The sequence below is a fragment of the Astyanax mexicanus genome, chromosome 20 (assembly GCF_023375975.1).
Source record: "Astyanax mexicanus isolate ESR-SI-001 chromosome 20, AstMex3_surface, whole genome shotgun sequence".
In the NCBI taxonomy this organism is placed as follows: Eukaryota; Metazoa; Chordata; class Actinopteri; order Characiformes; family Acestrorhamphidae; genus Astyanax; species Astyanax mexicanus.
Window position 1 is genome coordinate 30,976,639 of NC_064427.1, and position 22,739 is coordinate 30,999,377.

The following is a 22,739-nucleotide window of genomic DNA, read 5'->3' on the forward strand; positions in this document are numbered from 1 at the left end:
GCCAGAGACCTGAGAGAGCACAATTGGCCCTGCACTCTCTGGGTGAATAGATGGCGCTCTTTAACCTCATCACTCTTAGGGTGATATCGATCAGCACAAGACATCTGTGGGCTTTTGTATCAGATCGCACTGTGATGCTACTTGGTCAATACTGCATCTGCAGCAGTTTGAAAAGGGGTGGTGGCTGACTTCTAGTCTTGGGGCACCACCAGTGATGGGGGATATACAGCTGAGTAGCATAGCTGAATTGTAATAAAATGGGGAAAAAAATAATACATTTATTAAAAAATAAAGGAACCTCTTCAGCTAAGATGTTATATATATATATATATATATATATATATATATATATATATATATATATATATATATATATTTACAGCTCTGGAAATAAATAAGATACCACTTTAAAAAATGATAAGTTTCTTTGATTTTACCAAGTTGAAAACCTATGCAATATAATCGAGAGGAAGATGGATGGTCAGAATTTTTGCACCAGGAGTGTAAAGCATAAAGTTATCCAAAAGCAGTGTGTAAGACTGGTGGAGAACATGATGCCAAGTTGCATGAAAACTGCGATTAAAAAACAGGGTTATTCATCCAAATATTGATTTCTGAACTCTTTCTAAAAACACCTTATGAATATGAATATGTTTTTTTTTTTTGCATTATTTGAGGTCATTCAAATAAAAGCACTGTATTTTTTTGTTATTTCAGCCGTTTCTCATTTCTATTTTTTTGCAAATAAATGCTCTAAATGACAAAAAATTTATTTGGTGTTTTTATGAGAAATGTTGTCTGTAGTTTATAGAATAAAACAACAAAGTTCATTTTACTCAAACATATAAGTATAAATAGCAAAATCAGAGAAACTGAAATCTCTTAATATTTTTTTTTCCACACATTACTTGTGTATGTGTAGCTCAATATATTACCCATATAAGTTTAAACTATTACTTATTCATTTTTCCTGCTTCAGCTGTTTCATGGTTGATGATTGTACTGCTAGTTTTATTAGAATAAAAGCAATATAAACACATTCTGTTCATCTATAGCGGCTCCATTTGGCAAAACAGAAAACAGATCAGCAGCTTCGCCTTCCTGTGTGAGGAGATGCTGCAGCAGCAGCGACAGTGTGAGGCGAGAAGTGTCTGAGGTGTTTTGCTTCAACAGGCTTCAGCAGGAGCGCGGGGCACGTGCCTTTGAGCTCATTAGAGAGAGAGCAGCCCGCTGATTCACCTTATCAGCCTCAGCCCAACTTTACTCCTCAGCCTTTATCGCCGGGCTAAACACGCTTTATGCATTTCTAATGACGGCGCGGCTGAGACAGGCTGCCGACGTGGATTCGGGATTAAAGGAAAGCTTGAATGTGACCTGCCATTTTAAAGAGCCCGAACGGCTCGGTTTGAGTTACAGCACGCGGCAGTGTTCGGTTAAAGCTGATTGGCGTGAACTTTGCTGTGACTTTGCTCATGAATTTTCAAATGGCAGCTAGCAGATGGACCGCAAGCTGACTTTGGCCTGTTCTTGCCACTCATTCTTCCAAAGTTCTGCCCAGTGGTGTGTAGGAAGGTGCTACATTGCTTCGGTTACGTGTATCTGAGTAATGTTTTGAAGGTACTTTTTTCTTTTATGAGAACAAATCTAATAAAAAAATGTTAACAAGAGAAAGTGTCTAAGTTTTAAACAGCCTTTTGACAACTTTTTCACAAGATATTTGTGTACATCTATTTAAATTAGATTTCGGATTGTGTCCAATATGTCTGTGCTGATATGAGAGGTTAGTATGTGAAAATATTAATATCCCAACCTGTTTTGTACTAACAGAAAGTGGTGAAGTGTTGTTCCCACACATCTATCCACCATTTTTAAACCATGTTTTCCCCAATTCAGTGAAACCAGTACAACTAAACAATTTGAGATCATCAAACCCTTAACAAACAATACGTTAAGTGTGGCTGTTGTATGTGGTCCACTGTGATGTGATGTGATGTGATGTGAGGTAGGTAGTAAATTTCAAATACCTACAGTACACTGTCTTTGTTTTTTTCCCACAGCCATTAACCATGTCTTGTTTTACCAGCATGTTATGACATTGGATAGCACATAAGGAAGTTCTAATTAAAACCATTGTTATCCGTTGCTGTCCATTGCAAAAACATGTATTTCCAAAACAGCTACTTTACAAGAGAGAGAGATAAAACCTTCTTAATTTCAATGGAAGACAGTGTAAAACATTTTAAATTAAAGAGACAGTTTGTGTGTTCAAATTATGCATAAACTAAAAATCAACAAAAATTCAGTTACCTGTTTTTCACTGGACAGCAAAAATATACGCTGATCAGCTTTAATATTACAACCATCTAGCCAGTCAGTTCTTAAGAGGAACACCCCCCTAAAGACTGACTGTTCACTTGTTGTCTAATATGCATTTGCCCCCTACAGATTTCTTTTGTTTTTGCTTTTGCACCACCATGTTTTCAGATAGATAGATAGATAGATAGATAGATAGATAGATAGATAGATAGATAGATAGATAGATAGATAGATAGATAGATAGATAGATAGATAGATAGATAGATAGATAGATGACCTAGTGAATGAACTACTAGTGCAAAATATTGTTATTGGCATCAGCAAGACTGAGAGTGTGTCCATAGATGGTTGTGTGTCCATGGTGTGGCCAGAATTGCCGGAATGAAAAAGTGTCACAGAGTCTTCAGTTTGCTGTGCTGAGAGGAGTTGAACAGTCTTATGGCCTGAGGGACAAAAGACTTTCGGAGTCTGTCTGTGGAGCAGGACTGGGACAGCAGTCTGCCGCTGAATGAGCAGTTCAGTATGATGTACTTTTTCTGATATTATGTTTCACTTTTGTCAAGGCAGTCCAAAGAATATTTACCCAAAGTCCTGGGGATCATTAAGATGTCTTTTTATGGTAAATGTAAGATGGGCAGTTGTGTTCTTTTTGGTCTGCAGTGTTTTTTGCCTTGGAACACTCCAATGGAGGCCATTTTTGGCCAGTCTCTTTCTTATTATTAAATAATTGACACTGAACTTAAATGAGGCCTAAGTGAGATCTGTTCTTTAAATGTTGTTCTGAGTTCTTTTGTGACCTCCTGGATTAGTTGTTCATGCCCTTTTGGAGTAATTACGTTCGGCCGGCCACTTCCAGGAAGGTTCGCCAGTTTTCTTCATTAGTTTTCTTCACCTGTTTTCTTCATTAGTGAATAATAGCTCTCACTGTGGTTCTCTGGAGTCCAAAAGCCTTAGAAATGACTTTGTAACCTTTCCAGACTGTCAGACAGGTTTTATTTAAGGGATTTCTTGATTCTACCTGCAGTAATCAGGCCTGGTTGTGGTTAGTAGTGAAATTGAACTAAGCTTTTCAAACAGTGTGATTGATCACAGTTAATTTATGGGGGAAACACTGTTTCACAAAGTGGATTGAATTGGTTTGGTAGTTTTTTTCCCCTTAATAAATGAAATGTATGCTTTTTATATTTACTCAGGTTATATTTGTCTGATATTTTAAAGTGTATGTGATGATCTGAAAAATGTAAAAATGCAAAAACAAAAGAAATCCGTAAGGGGGCAAATACTTTTTCACGCCACGGAATATCCTGCTTTTTGACAGATGGCAATGTAACCAACCAATCAAAGCTATTCACTTCATATGCTTTACCCATGGTTTTAGTGTTAAGGCTGATTGGTGCACATAACTACAATAAATTGTTTGTGTATCATTTATGATTTCTGTTGAGAATGTTTATGTTAATCCCATTCCATTTTTCTAATTTGCCTTGTTGGTGTATTCAAGATTCAAGAAGTATATCATCACTGCCATATAAAAATGCATGATATGGTAGTGATGATATACAGTATGTCATGTACTGTATGTGCCATTGCTTTTATGTTGTATTTTTTAATTCATTTTCTGCCTTTTGTTGTTGTTTTGTCTGTATGTGTCCCTGTCTGTCCATTTGTTTGGTTTGTGTATCCATTGACCAGATGCCCCCACCACGCCCTCTCCATCCACAACTCCTCCCCCTGTAGCCACCCTCCCAGACACCACAGACCCCTTAGACTCCAAGCACTCCAACCCTGCAGTGACCGGTGAGAAAGGTACAGTAACCCCTTCCTGCCCTTCCAACTGCTCCTCCTCTTCCTCACAAACTCACTGCCGATTGAGTGCAGTGCTTTCTTTTCATTATTATTCTGTTGTTTTTTTTAATTTATATTATGAATAATGTGCTAATCTATGGCACCTGGCACAGCAGTGCCAATATTACACGTTATAGCACTCGCTCTTGTGTATTAGTGTGATTATACCACAGTTCCGTTATCACTGTTTATTGAAAAATGTTGAGTGAAAAGGAAGAGGAAGTTTCATTTGTTTGGTTATAAAAACTCTACAAGTTTAAAAAGTTCCATTGCTGCTCTGTTTGTAGCTGCGCTGTTTGCCTTTTAAGCGCTGCATCGTTGCTAGGTGGAGTAATACGTGAAGAGTTTCGGTTACAGTGCATTACCGGCTGATAATGGCACTTATAGAACGCCTCTTAGCCAATCACATTGCAGGGGTCAGAATTAACTGTATAATATTAGCTTCTAGACATAGCTTCTGCACATTTCCTGTCTGATTTTCTCCCCCCGGGTTGTCAGGTATGGAAGGCGATAGCAGGCAAACACAGTGTGCTGTGGCTGGTAGTTTTGGTATCATTCTAAAAAGCTCCATGACCACGCCTGTAAAGGAGAGTAAATGCCAATGTCAATGGCAATGTGTTTGATTGACTGAGACAATTTAGACCCCAGAAGGACTACAAGACTACAAGATGCTAAGTAGGATAAAATTATTTTATCCTCAATCACTGATCACTGAGTTTCAGCTAAGGCTAACTAGTCTTAGATAGGTTTTTTTTTTATCTCTATTAAAAGTAGGGTTGGGCATTTCAAATACTTTCACCATTCGAGTGCTTGTGTTCATACTTAGTGGTCCACAAGCAGCTGGGTTATCCGAGCAGCAAATATTTGAGTTTAAGTGAGGTAAAGTGATCCAGACTAGTTTTAGAGGGGCCAGAACAGATGAGAAATCACTCATGTGGTTTAAAATTGGACTGTTATAGCAATTGTTTCTTTAACACAAAAGAGCTATTTAATTCACATGCAAAACAACCTATCGACCAACCAATCACAGACAACTGTTCTAGCCTGATACATTTTACTGATGCATAATTGGTATATCTTCCTAAAAGCAACTTATAGGAAACTCTTAGGAACTTTCGTTTTTTTTTAGATCAGGTTCTACTAATTTCACACATCTTTTTCAATCCCAGCAGCTATACAGCTCCATGAGGCTTGGTCATGGCACGCAGAGCAGCTGCTGGCAAAGGTGTGTTTCCTTTTAAACTGATAAAAGAAGCTCCACGCCAGTGCAGATAGCCAATCAGAATGTGACTGCGAAACGTCAACTTAGAGTGCAGAAGATATCAGTCTGAGAACATCAGTGGGTGGAGTTTATAAGATTACTTACTCACAGCGTGACCCAACTGAACTATCGACCATATTCACTGACTGCGACGCAGAGAAAATAGGGACTTATCATGTCTCGCAAGAATAATTTATGGCCAGGAAAGTACAAAACATGAGGATTGAGGAGTTTTAGATGGTTTTAGAACCTTGAGTTGTATTCACTGTCCACGTAGCCTTACATAACCTTTATTATATATACAGCTCTGGCAAAAAATAATTAGATTTTACCAAATTGAAAGCCTCTGGAATATAATCAAGAGGAAGCTGGGTGATCACAAGCCATCAAACCTTCAAGCTAAACTGCTTGGATTTTTGCACCAGGAGTGGCATAAAGTTATCCAAAAGCAGTGTGTAAGACTGGAGGAGGAGAACATGCCAAGATTCCAAGAAACCAGGGTAATTCCACTTAATATTTGTTTCTGAACACTTTAAAAACTTTATTAATATGAACTTTTCTAATTTTCTGCAAATAAATGCTCTAAATGACAAACTTTCTTTAGTTTTTTTTTTGTTTTTTATACATATACATATAAATTGCAAAATTAGACAAACTGATCCAGAAACTGAAGTGCTCTCTTAATTTTTTCCTGAGCTGTATACAGTATGTGTCAACAAATATTTTGAGAAGTGGCATCTTTTAACAGCAGTGCTTTAGTGAGTATGTGCTTTCTTTAACTGTCCATTGCAGAGTGTACAGAAAAATCTGTTTGTGTTTTAGCTTTTGCACATTGCCCTGTCCTTTCCCATGCACTAATTAACATAAAGTTTATCTTTGTTTGACTCCATCCATCTGCAGTTTAAAAGTTACCTAAAAAACGTATTGAATTGTTTATCTAGAAAAGGTCTTTATCTAGAAAATATCTTTGTTCCATCCAGTACCAATGCTATTTTGTATGGCCCAGAGGGGTGTACTTGTAATTCACTTTCATTACTACACTAGCTAGCGGGGATGCTATTATATGCATGAGAAAATAAACAGTTCCTTTTTTGTTTGCAAAATAAACAGTATGTTTTTTTTATTCTTATTTTATCAGTAAATTAAGGGAATTACAAGCTTACTATGAAAAAAAAAATCTGTAAGCTTTGTGCTTTTAGACATTTTATTCATGTGAAGTGAGTCTTAATTGTTTCTCTCAGTAGTGTTAAAAAGTATTACATTTAATGCTCTCCTTCCTTGTGCCATTGAGATACCCTGTCCAAGAACTGCCCCACTGAACCACTTTTGCTTCCACGAAGAACACTTCATTTCGGTTCAGGTTTTCAAATAATTAAAAAAAAAAAAAAACGTTTCTTAGATATACAAAAATAGACAATATAAAAAGTCCAGCAGACGAGGTATTACACATTATTATTGCACATAATCTGGTTAATAATCAGTCTAGTCTACTGCTCCTTTCCACCCTCTCTGTCCTCCTGTGACCCCTCCTCCCCTGCAAAGAGGAGTTATACAGTCTGATGGCTTGAGGAATAAAGGAGTTTTTAAATCTATTGGTCCTCACTTGGGAAGATTGCTGATGATGCTGAGCAGAGGATGACTGGCATTGTCCAAAATGTTTGTCAATAATTTGTCCGAAGTCATCTGGTGTTCCCTCTTTGGCTTCTGTGTAATTATTTGAAAATCTGTCCATTTACAGAGGTTGGACAATGAAACTGATACTCCTGGTTTTGGACCACAATAATTTATTGTGGCGACGGACAGTTCTCGTGGAAACAGGAGAGTTGAGGTGCACATTGAATTTGAGCAGCCGTGGTTTTATGTTTTTTGGATACAATCCGGGCTAGTACCCGAACATGCCTTTCAGACAGCTTCCTCTTACAGCGTCCACAGTTAATCCTGTTGGATGTGGTTGGTCCTTCTTGGTGGTATGCTGACATTACCCTGGATACTGTGGCCCTTGATACATCACAAAGACTTGCTGTTTTGGTCTCAGATGTGCCGGCAAGACGTGCACCAACAATTTGTCCTCTTTTGACCTCTAGTATGTCACCCATAATGTTGTGTGCATTGCAATATTTTGAGCAAAACTGTGCTCTTACCCTGCTAATTAAACCTTCACACTCTTACAGCTCTTACTGGTGCAATGTGTGATTAATGAAGATTGGCCACCAGACTGCTCCAATTTAGCCATGAAACCTCCCACACTAAAATGACAGGTGTTTCAGTTTCATTATCCAACCCCTGTATTTGTCAACACATTAGAAAACCTCAGAAAGTGGATGCAGCAGATGCACAGACTGTTACATCTGTAATGCTACGTCAGTTAGCTTTAACCTACTGTATCTCTTTCTTTTTCACTATTGTGAAATGAAGCAGAAGCTCAGCTGAGCTTGAAGCAGAAAGCTTAAACCTTTCTCTCGAGTGCTGTATGGAATCACAGCTATTTTCTCTCAGTGTTTCTACTCGCATCGCAGGACGGCTGACCGCAGCTCGCGTAGCTGGGAAGGTCTGGGGTGTTAACAGCACTTATTTCTTCGGATGCATTAGCCGGCCATCTCAGAGGCCGCGATCAATGGGGGGATTTCAGCAGCGGGCAGTCGGGGCTTAATGAGCATAATAACTCTTCCCCACAGAAGCACGGGGCCCAGACGATGTCATCAGAGTAGCTCCCACCCCCGTTAAATCTGCCAAGTGCATTTTTATGGCTTGCAAATTAGCCGTGACCTTATGAAGCTGAAAGGTTGAATAAAGTACTTTGGGCTTGGGAGAATTTTTTAAATATTTACGGCTCACTTTTTTTTATAATCGGCATGCGTGTCCGCCCCGTCTCGGACCCCTCCCCCTCACCCCACGAGCTGTTATCGTCCCACCGAGGCTTTTCGGCAAGACACAGTGATTGGTCATGCCTTTTGTCTCGGGACGGTTCATTAGCCGGGGACTGGAATAATAGGGCGGAGGGAAAAAAAATGGGAGGAAAAACAAAACAGAAAAAAAGAAATTCGGGAGCCGTTTAATTGCCACAAAACTTGCCATAAGAAAAAACTTTTTCAAGTTGTCAAACTTTTGGTAAGTTTTTTTTTTTATTATTATTAATTTTTTTTCTTAAATATTGCCCTGCATTATTCTAATAGAAGGCCTGCCTGCTGCAGAGGAACTTGTTCAAGCACAGTAGCAGCAGCTTTAATGTATTCACAGTTTATATGCAGCAGTTCTAATGTAGCATAACACTTTAATAACGGCGCTTTCGCTTTCAGCCTGTGTTAAACCAAGCAGGCTTACAGCGGCCAGTGTCCAGCACCCGCACAGGCTATTCAGAAACATATGTATTCTTTAGGCATCCAGCAGACGCCCGGCGCACGCAGCACGGCCGCTCTGCAGGGGCGTAATGGGCCGACAAGGCGCCGACAGCTGCGGGCTGGACGCTGCCTCGTTCGCGGGCTCCGGTCCCAGTGAGACACAAACAAATGAGGAATGGTCCCAGTGCCATTTCACAAGTTCCAGCGCTTTGCTCCTGGGCAGCTGGCACAATGGGAGAGCCTTGTTGATCCAATTAGAGCTTCTGTGGCTCCAACGAGGGCTTTACACGTCGCCCGCCGACCTCGTTCTGCTTTCCTGAGCTATCTCTGGAGCTCAGGTGAGCGTTTTTGCATATGCATGGGCCTGCAGCCGGCTGCTTTACAAAAAAACTCCTGTGTGCCGTGGTCAGGGAATAAAGGCTTGAGGATTTGAGGACACCTCGTGTGGTTTGAACATGGTGGTTTGATGAGCTTGGCCTTCGTTCTGTGGATGTCGGTCATTTCTCAATTTCTCAATATTGTGACCATGTGACCATGTGACCATCCTCGTTTCTACACACATTATCCATTTTTACAGCTTCGTTGAGCATATAGGACACTTGGTGGTTCTATAAGTACAGACTGTAGTCTGTATTTATGCATGTTTCTCTGCATACTTTATTTTTATTCTCAGTTTACCCTATTCTTTAGTGGTTTAGAGACCACCACAGAGCTAGTAACACTGATGCAGCAGTGCTGGTGGAGTTTTTAAACACTGTGTCCACTCACTGTCCCCCACTCTATTAGACACTCCTACCCACAGCTGCTCCACCTTGTAGATAAAGTAAAGTCAGAGACAGAATCTCTGAACCTGTTGCTGAACAGTTTGTGTAGGTCATCCTCTAGTCCTTCATCAGAGGTCATAGGACACTGCCCACAGGACACTATTGGCTGGATGTTGGCTGGATGTTTCTGGTTGGTGGACTATTCTCAATCCATCAGTTCATCAGTGGACTGTGGTGTTTAAAAACTCCAGCAAAGCGTTTAGTTATAAAAAAGGAAGCCGTAAAAAAGTTGTTGGCATATCCCTTTTTTAAGGTCCATTGTTTAAGTATATTCTTCATCTGTTTTTCTGATAAAAAAGAGTAATTTCGTCATATATTTTGTAATTTTGTGGGATAAAGTGAACCCAAAAGTAATTAAAGTCTTAATTAAAAGCCTTGTTTTATATTATGTGTACTCCTAATAGTAGATTAAATCACAAACCTGTATAAAAGCCCAGTTAGGCAAAAAAAAAAAAAAGTTTCACACTGTGAAATACTGTGATATAATTTTTTTTTTGTCATACCACCCAGCACTACTTCACATGTATCGGAGAAGGCATGCACATTACTTGTGATGGGGGGGCGGGGGAGCTAGCTAATGAGTGGGTTAGGTAGTTTGCTGTCAAATTAAGGTGAAAAGGCGATAAATAAAAATTATAATTATGACAAAAACAGAAAAGAAGCCAAGTAACTTGGAAAAGAAATGTCTTCAAAAAACAGCTTATTTCCAGCCGTATCAAATCCAGCTCTATTTTTTTCCAGTGTTCCTGATAGAAAGGAAGAAAAAAGAGCTGTGCTTGAGAAAAAACACAGGCCCTCTGAGGTTCGGCCAAAGGACAGCAGCAAAAAGCAGCTTTGTTTAACAGAGGGGATAAGGCAAAGTTTGCTGCAGTGTCCCTCCAGGCCAGGTCAAATATTGAGACAGCGGCGCCGAGTGCCTTCCCTGCCCTCCGTTCCGAACGAGCCCGAGCACCAGGGGGGGATTTAAAATGTAATGCAAAGGTCCTTACCCAGCGAGACAGCGTTGTTATTGATGATCTATCACATTAAGTCACATCGCTGCGAGAATTATAGCAACAGTTTAAAATAAGGCGAAGGATGAAAGAGAAAAATCATTAAATTCTGCAGACGCGCGTGAATTACGAATAATAGCCCCTCCATTCATTATGTTTTAATAGTAAGAGACACTTTAAGTAATTCTCTGGAATGAGCCCTTCTGCTCTCTTCGTTTTACAGTGCCTGATCCTGTTAAGAAATTGACAGCGTAATTTGAAAAGCGATGATGTAATGTCTCTGGTCACTTCTCCACTCGCCCTGGCACTTGTTGTGTTATCGTTAAAGGGATTGTACATCCTCTTTTTTAATTGAAGAAAGAAAATAATTTGGTCTTGTTTATAAGCTGCAGTAAAGCTTGCTTTAAAATGAGTCACTCATTCACTAGTCTATAAACAGTAGTCTATATATACAGCTCTGGAAAAAAATGAGAGACCACTTAAAAATGATGAGTTTCTTTGATTTTTCCAAATTTAAAAACTTCTGGAATATAATAAAGAGGAAGATGGATGATCACAAGCCATCAAACCAAACTGAACTGCTTGAATTTTTGCACCAGGAGTAAAGGCATAAAGTTATCCAAAAGCAGTGTGTAAGAGGAGAACATGCCGAGACGCATTAAATCTGTAAATAAAAAACAGGGTTATTTCACCAAATATTGATTCTTGAATATGAATATGAACTTGTAGTCTATGCATTATTTGATCATTAAGTCAGAAGGCTCTGAATCTTTTTTGTTACTTCAGCCATTTCTCATTTTCTGCAAGTAAATGCTCTAAATGACAATATTTCTCTTTGGAATTTGGGAGAAATGTTGTCTGTAGTTTATAGAATAAAACAACAATGTTCATTTTACTCAAACATATAAATATAAATAGCAAAATCAGAAAAACTGATTCAGAAACTGAAGTGGTCTCTTCATTTTTTCCAGAGCTGTTTCTAGAACTTTCTCATAAAGAGATCTCACCAGATGTATCCTCGCAAGTTTCAGTCAGTTTCAGAATGAGCCGTTTAAGGGCTCTGTCACTTTTACACAAATAAGCTGTTCCTGACCATGACCTATCTTTACACTTTACCACACGTTAGCGTTAGCTTGTGCTAAATGGCAAAACAGAAACAAGCTAGTTCATGCTTAACTGTGACAGAAGCACAAAACTCATTATTTGAAAGTACTTGCATCTCTCTCATCTGACTTGACACGGACAGTAGGTACAGATCCCTTCCTCAGACGAAGTCTGCTGACTAGTCCTGCTGTGTACTCAATCAAAGTTCTCGACCAAAATGAACAAAATGGAGAATGTTCAGCTGATCTAGTTGTCAAAAAAGTTTTAGCCTGGTGAATGAGACACAATGCATGGCAGTCTGTCAGTCAGTCAGAACTCAGGACTCATTTGCTGCAAAAAAAACAGCATTTTAGGCAAGTGCCCACCACTCTATTGTATCTGTGTGTGCTCACTGCATGGATTGGTAAATATGGTAAATATATATTCCTCTATATTTTCAACACAGACATGATGACTATAGTTGTCTCGTCTTGTCTAATCTGTTAGCGCCGCTTGGCGGTCTCCAGCTGAGCTGTATTTGCTCATTTTGATATTTTAGACCGTTCAGCCTCTCATCGGACCACACACACTTCTTCCTAACCGCAATTAGAAGCTGTAATTCGTGTTGAAAATCTAATTAAACCACTCGGACCACCAGAGTGGTCCCTCATGCGCACATTTGGTCCAAAATCAGCTCTTCAGAGGCTCTGACATGTAAATGATTCCACTGCTGGTGTGTAGTTCAGCCCCATGGTACCACGCTTCTGCGCATGCACATGTTTTTCGAGGAAGGTATAAAAGCCGACCTAAGCAAAATTGCTTTACGTGCATTTCTGTGTTGTTGTTTTTTTTTCAGCGGCGTATGAATAAACAACATATGAACTCCGCTTATTCAGATGTAAATTCCCCTCTGACAGCTCTTCCGAGATTCCGATGGCATACCAATAGCTTCTCCCAGGCCTTTTTTCCATCTTGGCAAACTATCAGCATTTCCCATTAGATACAAACGAGCAGAATTTCAGCAGAAAGTGGGGCATAATTAATGCATTGAACTATCCAATCAGCGCATTAAGCTCAGGGTAAATTTATTTAACGCAGTTCCTGCCTCTTCTGCAGAAGTCTTCAAAAAATGATTGTTTGGAATTGATTCTTGGCTGTGTTGCACAGCTAAAGGAAATATCTTTAATTGGTACGTTTACATGCTGGGGTGGTTCTTTACAATTTAATGACTTTTACCATATTTTTCTGTATTTTATTATTTCCACCTCTGATTCTAGGCCTTGTGGGTTCTATCTATTTGTCTGTCTGTCTGTCTCTCTATCCTGCCCATAAACCATTGGCCTATAAATAATTTGTTTTTAAAACCTGAAAAAAATGGCTAATCCATATCAGCAAAATATTCTTAAAGGTGCCCTAGAATGGGAACTGTGTTTTATTTGCCATAGTTGAATAATTAGAGTTTGGTACACATAATTTATATACATCATCTTGAACTTTAAACATTTTAGTGTGAGGTATCTTTAGGCAAGGTACCAATCGTGCACAGTTGCAGCTTCATACGGGAAAAGTATGTCTTGCTCGGCTCCAAACACTAATTGTGTACTAATTTAATCATTTTAATTAATCCTGTGTGTGTTTAAATAAAGTGCCACTGTAGATACAGATAATCTATGTTTTCTCTTTGCCTGTCAGTGTTGCTAATGTTATGGCTGATGTATAGTGTGTAAAAAGTCTGTTTTCCTTTTATATAGTTCCCCAATAACTGTGTTAAAGGGAATAGTTGATTGACAGAGCAGATTTACACAATTTCTCACTCACATATGTAGTCAACTGGCCAGAACATTAGGTTTTGCAGTGCATCTGCATGATATACATAATAGCAGCATACTGCATCTCATATATTATTAGTTTGCAACAAAAGTAGCTGTCAAGAAATCCAATTTCAAAAGGCTTATATAATAAATAAAACAAACCAAATAATATTATGTTTCCTTAAATAGCCCTGCTATTTTGCACTGACTATCTTTTTCATTCGTTTTTTACTATTTCACTAATTCAGTGTCACAATTACAAGATCATTTCCAAGTGGTCCGGCGGTCTAAAGCGAATTCGAATTCGATTCGATTCGATTCAATTCAATTCGAATCCCAGTTATGCAGCTTTCCTTCAGCTGCTGGAGCTCTAACGATGCACGTCCACTAGCACTTTTCTTCAACGCAGGTCGCCGTGCCAGATCTCTCGGCTAGTCGCACGTGGGCGTGTCCGTGACGTTTTTGATTTCAAATCAAGCAACAGATGTAGTCAGTCATAAGTTTAAGATTTTACAGTTTTTACTAAACCTCACTGTAATCTATAGTTGTAAAAATCCATATTCCGCCATTTTTAGTCTCTCTTCTGTGTTTGAAAGGCGCCTGTTCTGTGTGTTTGAGGCTCCTCTATGTGTGAAGTCGCAGCCTGCTGTTCCCCGATTGGCTGGACGCAGCATGGCGGCCATATTCATTTGAGGGCGGGGCTGCGCTCAACGCAGCGCAACCCCGCATGCACCGCGACATGCGGCGGCTCTCTCCATTGAAATGAATGGGATGCGTCGGGGCTTAAGTGCCAGTGGACTTGCTCTCTCTGGGTTGGTAGATGGATCTTTTTCCCCTCATCACTCTAAGGGTGATGTCGATTATCACAAGGCATCTGTGAGCTGATGTATCTGAACCAAGTTGCTGCCCTTTCATCCGAGTGCGCTGTGCAAACAAGATCAGCTATAACAATACAAGGAAAAGCCACATATAATGAAAACTTACCATAGTTTTAACTATTTAACTAAATAAGATTAAAAAATATATATAAAAAATATATATTAATATAATATATATATATATATATATATATATATATATATATATATATATATATATATATAAAACAAATTTATTTATATCTTTATTTGTATAAGTGCACACTGCAGATGCCGGGTGCGGCTCGTGGAGTATGTACTGTATCTAAAATCCAAAGGCTTCAGCAGCAGGAGCTCATACTCCCTATCTCTCAGCACTCTCGTGTAGCGTAATATCTCCAAGCTTGGAAAACAGCCAGGGAAGCTGAAGGCACATGACAGGTGGATGAGAGGAGCACTAAAGCACACATAGAGGCCTGCAGTTCTTTATTGATCCAGAGCTAAAGGGCCTTGTGATTCACACGGCAATTCCTGGGGAAATCTGAGTAATGGAGCTTTGGGAAAGAAAACGCTTCGATTTCTTATTGCTTAACTTCATGAGTTGCTTGTGTGTATCTTCTGCAGCCATAAAAATAACCTTCACCTTTTACGAGGTAATCTGGAGTGCAGAGCTGGCTTTGAATTATGGAGTTTATCACAACTTATTGAAAAGTGTTGAGTCTGTAAATATTCTGTAGGTTTTTAAAGAAAACTGCAGTAGATACAGAGATGATTCACACACAGGAAAACTTTATTTATTACTTTTTTTGTGCATTTAATGTACATTCTTCAAGAATGGGGGGGGGGGGGGGGGCATGGAAATACAGTATATATATAAAGCTAAGCTGTACATTCTAAAACTATTGTAATGGCACTACAGTACATCCACCTTATTCACTTAAAGTAAATGAGACTAACAAAAGCAACAGTGTAGTCCTATCATTTCACACTGACTGTATCATTTTCCATCTAATCAACATCTAATTGTAGATTATTGTAGAGGACTAACATATCCTGGAAGATCAGCTACAAATATGGCAGTAAAAGAACCCAAAAGCCCTTTCATTGACCTATTTAATGAAAAACAAACTAAAATGTCCATTATACAATATATAAAAACATATAAACATACAAATTTCAAATGGCTTGAAACTGTTAAATTATTAATATATATATATATATATATATATATATATATATATATATATATATATATATATATATATAAACGAATTACATTTTAAATTATATGTTTTTTTATTTTTATTTTTTGTTTTTTTCTCTCTCGAACCATCTCATTTACTTATTCACTCTATTCACACTGTTTAACTGTAAATCTGCAGAGCTGTGGGGCTTTTATGTCCTTGCAAAGAGAAGCTTAATGTCCAGCTGAGTTCATAATTAAACCCAAATGAGCTCGTACTTAAACCCATAACGTAGTTAATAAGTTGGCCTTTCCATTCCAGTGCGTTTGTCAATTACTTGCTAATTTGTTTAGTCAGTGATTCTGCGGTGCACCGTCCAGATAGAGGCTAATGTATGAAAATCACCGCCGCTTCCTTTCAGATACAGGTCTTTATCAAATACAGCGCGCGATATTTCATATAAGCTGCTCTACATCCATCGGGCACATTAGGATTCATTTGACTTTTTCCATTGACTTTTAGAAAGACACAGGATGCTGTTTTTACTAGACGTCTCTCGTAATTCTCACGGCCAGCCAACCGTGCTCCCCTATACCCTTGAATCAGGTAACACATCATTGGTCACCTGAATCAGAAGGTGTATAGAAGTCTGTGCGTGTTCACCGGAGGGAGACTGGGAGCGTCCCCCGCTGAATGTTAATGGAGGGAGTTTTATTGTGCTCTGAAGGTGAAGCTGCTGCAGCTCAGCACTTTCTCTTCAGAGCCACTCTACAGTAAGGTACGGTGCAGCTAGTGCAGCCGTCTGCTCACTTCTTATGGCACTTCTCCGTACTTCTCCGTTATTCGTGCGCTTCTCTCCACAGCCCTTAAGTGCAGTCTTTCAAATGCCTTAAAGATTAATATGACAGTAATCCTTGACACAGTTCCAGCTCCCACTGTACCACTGGGAGAAAAACGGGGGAGAAAATTAGAAATAAATTTTAAAAAAAGCTCACCAAACAAAATCAGCTATAAAAGAAGCCAAAATTAAAACCTGACAAAAGGAGCCACTTAGAAAACCAATATAAGGAAAAGGCCCTTATAAAGAATTTTTTTTCAAAACTTATAATAACTTAACTTCTTAATTTTTTCCAGAGCTGTTGTATATAAATAAATAGACCGCTTCAGTTTCTGAATCAGTTTCTCTGATTTTGCTATTTATATATATATGTATGAGTAAAATAAACATTGAAAGCAAGTTCATCTTCATAAACATTAAGAGTTCAGAAATCAATATTTGGTAAAAAAAAAAAAAAAAAAGGAAAAAAAAAATTATAGTTTTCATTCATCTTTGCATGTTCTCCTCCACCAGTCTTACACACTGCTTTTGGATAACTTTATGCCACTCCTGGTGCATAAAAGCCAGAGTTAAAAACCAGGGTTATTCAGCCAAATATGGATTTATGAACTCTTTAAACTTTATGAATATGAACTTGTTTTCTTTGCATTATTTGAGGTCTAAAAAAAACTCTGCAACTTTTTAGTTTTACAGCCATTTCTCATTTTCTGCAAATGACAATATTATATTATATCAATATTTACATAAACCTATAAATAGCAAAATCAGATAAACTGATTCAGTAGAAGCTGAATTGGTGGGACAGTTGGCTTAGCTAATTATTTATATTGTAAATAAATGTAAAAATGTAAATATATGTAACTCACAAACAGAGTATTATATGTTCTTCAGGAAAAAGTAAAGAATAAAACATGAGAAAAATGCAGAATATTTTCCCATTCATGTGACATCACAGGATTCGTGGGATTGGAGCTCCTGCCTGGTCTCTTGTAGGGGTGCAGCTGTGGGGCTCGAATTCAAACCGGCACCAGGCCATGCCACAGGCGGGCAGCCGCCGCCGCCGGAAACATCGCAGTTTGAACCCGTTCAATTTGTTAAATATGTGGGAGTCGTGCGTTACGGACTGAGAGCGGCATAAATATTGAAGGGGGAATTTGCATGCAGTGCTCCAATATTAAATCACATAGAGAGGCCCGTCTCAGGCCTTATTAAAAGATAATGTGTTCTGAAGGAAGAAGGATGCGATGCTACTCCAAACTCCTCCTGGCTAAGCCAAAATCACCACCCGGCAGTGAGGGAGAGTTGTGATTAGTTTAAGCAGTCAGACACTCTGCAGATAGACTGGGCTGAGGCCTCGTTTATATATTAAACTGGCGAATTTCCCACTGTAACAGCCCATTCCCCTAAACAGAGCCTGGCGTAATGAAATGCCCCGCGCTCGCCCGTATCAATCTCCCTGCCCGTAGAAATTAGCTTTCATATCGTTATCATCTTCCGGGCTCTACAAAGAGTTTGCCGTGTCAATAGACTTGCCCTGGGAAGGCTCTCATCGCGGTGGCCTCATTGGCCACTGATATAAATAGAGCAAGGGCTGAAGATATCCAATTATGACAAACCCTGAAGCACATGCTCTGGGTGACTGGCCCCTCTCTCACCCACTATTGAGATATCGCAGTTTAGCATGGAGAAGCGGGAACGACCGTTTAAAAGCAGCCGTAAGTGCCTTTGCTGAGACGTGCTATCTGCTGCAAGCTGGTGGTTGTATTGATCAGAAATAAAATGTTGCTTTTTGTATCGTTTCACATTTAAAAAAAAGTTTCCATCATTATGAACAATTATGTTTCATGAGAATTGGACCAATAAAAGTGTGGAGACCTTATCGTATATCCAGTCAATTATCTATTTTTTTCACGCCAATAGCATCGGCAAGACAGAGTTTAGAAATAAAGCTACACTTATGGGCGTGGTATTCTGGAAGTGAAGTGTTTCAAGTAAATTTCTGGCATGTTTCTATCTTGGCGGTGAAAAACACAGTTCACAGTCCATTCCTATAGGTGCGCTATGCCTCTGATTAAACACACACAGATGCACTGCAGAGCACAAACCCGACTTTAAATCAACAATAAAAAGAATAAAGAATAAAATAAATACTTTTACAGTGTGAACATGCAGGTCAGAATCCTCGTGCCAAAGTCAGAGCTCACCTGTCTCTTAAAGCAACAACTGGCAACTGGTACACTTATTGGTTTATTTCTCGTTCCACCCAAAACACACCCATGATTAATTAATTAAGAGAGTTAGAACATGCCTTTTATGCATTTTGAGAAGCCCTCATGATACCAAAGACACACCAACACACCCTTAATCAAGCTGCGTAATCCACAATGAACCACTGTGCTATAAATGACTAAAATAGGGCCATTTTTTTTGTTCGTATTCTAATGGTCAGAATGAATTGTGGACTGTGAAACTCGTGTACATGGGGTTTGTTTTACAAAAGCGTTACCCAAACGTAATTTTTCGATTTGCGACCATTTCCACTCGCTCAAAATCACCACAAATATGGCAAATATTTGCTTTGATTGTGTGGAGGTTGAGACTGTGTCGAGTCATATTTCTGTAAAATGCCACACGTGATCAACTGTGGCTGTCTGTGGTCTCAAGACGGCTTTAGTTTAATGTAGTACTGTCAAAATGCTTCATTTATAAACATTAGTTTGGAACTTTGGGCTTGGTCTATCAACCATTCTCTCTTCTCTCTTCTCGATTTTCCCCGTCTTTTTTACTTCTCTCTTTTTATCACTGTAGAAATGAGCCTACTGGATTGGGCTTCAACACTTCTATCCTGCTTATGTCCATAATTTCAATTAAAAAGCCCAAAATGCTGCATTTTTAGTTGGAATTACAGTTTTTAACACTGCTTACTTACTTAGCTTTTTTAAATCTGATGTGCATATATATATATATATATATATATATATATATATATATATATATATATATATATATATATATATAAACTGTGTATTTGCACTTTCTGTATGCTGACATCAGTTATCCTCACTTTACGCACATCAACTGGTGTTCACTGTCTATTGTTCAGCTGCACTACCTCCATTCTATATTACACACACACACTAAAGACTGTACTTTTACATTGTACATTCTATTTTTTTATTTGATTGTATTTATATGTTTTTTTTTTATCTTTATATTTTATATATTTTATTTTGTAACTTTTGTGTATGTAATTTGTAACTTTGTGTATTATACCTGCTGCTGGATGTCTAGAATTTCCCCTCGGGGATCAATAAAGTATCTATCTATCTCTATCTATCATTTCTAGAGCCCCTAAAAAGATCAAATTAATTGTAAGGAATAAAAAGGTATGGTTAGAAAAGTGTCTCAGAAACTGAAATGTAGGCTGTTTTTAACAGAATGTAAAGAATATGAGCCCCTTATGTTACATTATAGTTTTTTTTTTTTTAGATATTGAATAGACATTGTTTTTAAAATTGAAGCTTTTGTTATGACAGTGCAGGACAGGAGGCAGCAGAAAGTGAGACAGCAGGACTAATCTAGCACAGCTACATCAGTGGAATTTCAGAATTGCATGTGTTTTAATAACCCCCCTACTGTGATAATCAACCCTCTTATTTCCAGCCTTCATTTCTCACCCTCACTACTGTTCAGGTCCACTGAGCTGATTCTTCTACACCTGTTTTATTGGATGTGCTGGCAAAGCACTAGCGGTAAAGAAGCGCCGGCCGTTCTTCATTCTGGCCGAGGATAGAGCTGCTTTTCCTGTTCATTTAGAAAGTATTTTGGGTGTTTAGTCATAATATGTGTGTTTTAGATGAACAGCAGGGCTGGTTTTGCTACATAAGCCTCCACGGTCCAGGTGTTCTGGGCTGCGATTCCTGGGTGATTAGAAAAAATGTGTGTGTGTGTGCGTTTGTGTACATGCTCTATTAGTCAGGAGCAATGACCTCAAAATTGGTGGGCTATGAAAATGTTCCTCACCCTGTCAATTGTGTTTCTGCGCACTTAAAATCCTTTAATTCTACCAAAACAAAAAGGAGCAGTAAAGCCACTACTCTAAAGTACAGCATTATAGAGGAGTTTCAGTGAAGTTTCTACAGCACCAAGGCTTGAGGAGTATTAGCATTAGTCGCTAACCGTACTAACCGCTAGCTCTTTTGCAGTTCAGATGTGAGAATTTTGGACTGTAGCCTGCTGCTATCCCTGGCTAGCACTGCTGGAGCAGCATTAGCATCATGCTTCTAACCATGCAAGCAGTTAGCCGCTAATTCTACTGCTGCTGCACCCAGCCTTAGTGGAAATCTGGAAATCTAAGCTTACTGTATATAAACAGACGCGCTTTACTCACCCAAATAAACCATTTTCAAAAGAGAAATATGTGTAGATTACATCCAGCACTCTTTTAAATTAAAATATATTTTTTAAGAATTATATTTTTGTTTAGTTAGCTTAGCGTTACTTAATTTTGTGAAGTGCTAAGCGCTAGCTCTTTTGACGTTCAGAGATGAGTATATCGGACTGTAGCCTGCTGCTAACCCTGGCTAGCACTGCTGGAGCAGCATTAGCAATAGCCGCTAACTACGCTTATACTAATGCTGCTGCACCCAGCCTTAGAGGAAATCTGGACATCTAAGCTTACTGTATATAAACAGACGCGCTTTACTCACCCAAATAAACTGTTTTCAGGAGAGAAGTCTGTGTAGATTAACATCCAGCACTCGTTTAAATTTGAAATATATATTTCTTTTAATTACAGTTTGTTTAATTAGCTTAGATTTACTTAAATTATAACACCCCTGTTCCTTACTAGTGTTGCATAATGCACCTTACAAACCAGTGCACCTTATGCATGAAAATAGAGCAGAAAATAGACGTTTATCGATAGTGCGCCTTATTATGCGAAAAACACCAAAACTTCATATTCTAAAGACTAAACACACACACATTCACACAGCCCTTACAATCCTGAGCTCCTAATCCAGCCCAGGGTGGCAAACACACACACAGACACACACTCTCTGTATACACTCTCCCAAGACTACTTCAGTGCAGTTGTAAGAATGAGCCTGAATGAATAAAAACTATATTTCCCCTTTGTATTTCCGTACTTAAATATTCATGCTTTTATTTCCAGACTCTTTATCGCTATGCTCAGAACTGTGCTCCTCAGGGGTTTCTAAATAAATTCACTTTTTTTTAGGCTGTTTGTGTTTCAATTCCTCTTCCCTAAAATGCCCACTTTGAATATTCTCTAGCTATTCTAGCTATTTGGACATCTAGTGTTTTTTGGGAGATATTGTACTCTGCAGGGACTTGCAAAATAACAAGCTTTTTTTTTTTTTCTTCATCTCTCTCTCTCTCTCTCTCTCTCTCTTCCCTCTCTCTCTCTCTCTCTCTCTCTCTCTCTCTCTCTCTCTCTGTCTGTGCCTCTCTCTCTCCCTCCACAGATCCCAATGCTCACAATCATAGTCCAGACCATGCTCTGATTGGTGGCGTAGTGGCAGTTGTTGTCTTCGTTACCCTCTGCCTAATCATCGTACTGGGCCGATACCTGGCAAGGCATAAAGGTAACTCCATTTGTGCTTTATTTTCCAATTTAAACTCAAAAGTGTTTAAATGACTATTTCAAATTAAAAGGCTGGCGAAAATGATAGTCTATAAAAAAATGCTGTACACTATTTTTCATACATTGCCTGGCCAAAAAAAAAGTAGCCACCAAGATAAAATGTTCACACTCTAATATTTAATTTTATCACCTTTAGCTTTAGTATTCACTGTGGCATTGTTTCAATAAACTCCTGCAATGTCACAAGATTTATTTCAATCCAGTGTTGCTGCATTCATTTTTCACCAAGATCTTGCAGCAGCATTGATGATGGTAGAGTCTGACCACTGCACAAAGCAGCTCTTCTCCATCCAGCACATCCCAAAGATTCTCAATGAGGTTAAGATCTGGACTCTGTGGTGAACTCTCTCTCAATCCATGTGTGAAAATGATGATCTCATGCTCCCTGAACTCTGCACTCTTTCACACTTCCAGCCCCATGAATCCTGACATTGTCATTTTGGAATATGGCCGTGCCATCAGGGAAGAAAAAATCTATTGATGGAATAACCTGGTCTATATTCAGTATATTCAGGTAGTCAGCTGACCTCATTCTTTCAGCACATACTGTTGCTGAACCCAGACCTGCAGACCAACTGCAGCAACAACCATCATCCCCACATCATTTACTTACTTAAATCCAAGTGGAGACTTTCTTTTTTTTTTTGGCCAGACAGTGTACAATACCACTTTAAGGTGGCTCCTAGTCAGCTTATCTTTGCTTGTTGATGAGTATGGCCAAA

The 22,739-nt window shown here is 38.8% G+C and overlaps 1 protein-coding gene across 5 annotated transcripts in view; it reads left to right on the forward strand.

The window, feature by feature from the left end:
- cadm2a (cell adhesion molecule 2a) overlaps positions 1 to 22,739 on the forward strand; it is a 592,466-nt gene that overhangs the window by 561,409 nt on the left and 8,318 nt on the right. For 3 of the 5 annotated variants that reach the window (XM_007252477.3, XM_007252478.3, XM_007252479.3), the window contains 2 exons: positions 4,009 to 4,122; positions 21,839 to 21,958. In XM_007252477.3, the coding sequence (XP_007252539.2) occupies positions 4,009 to 4,122; positions 21,839 to 21,958 (234 nt within the window). The remainder of the gene's footprint in view (positions 1 to 4,008; positions 4,123 to 21,838; positions 21,959 to 22,739) is intronic. The other 2 variants (XM_007252480.3, XM_007252481.3) reach the window with 1 other exon arrangement.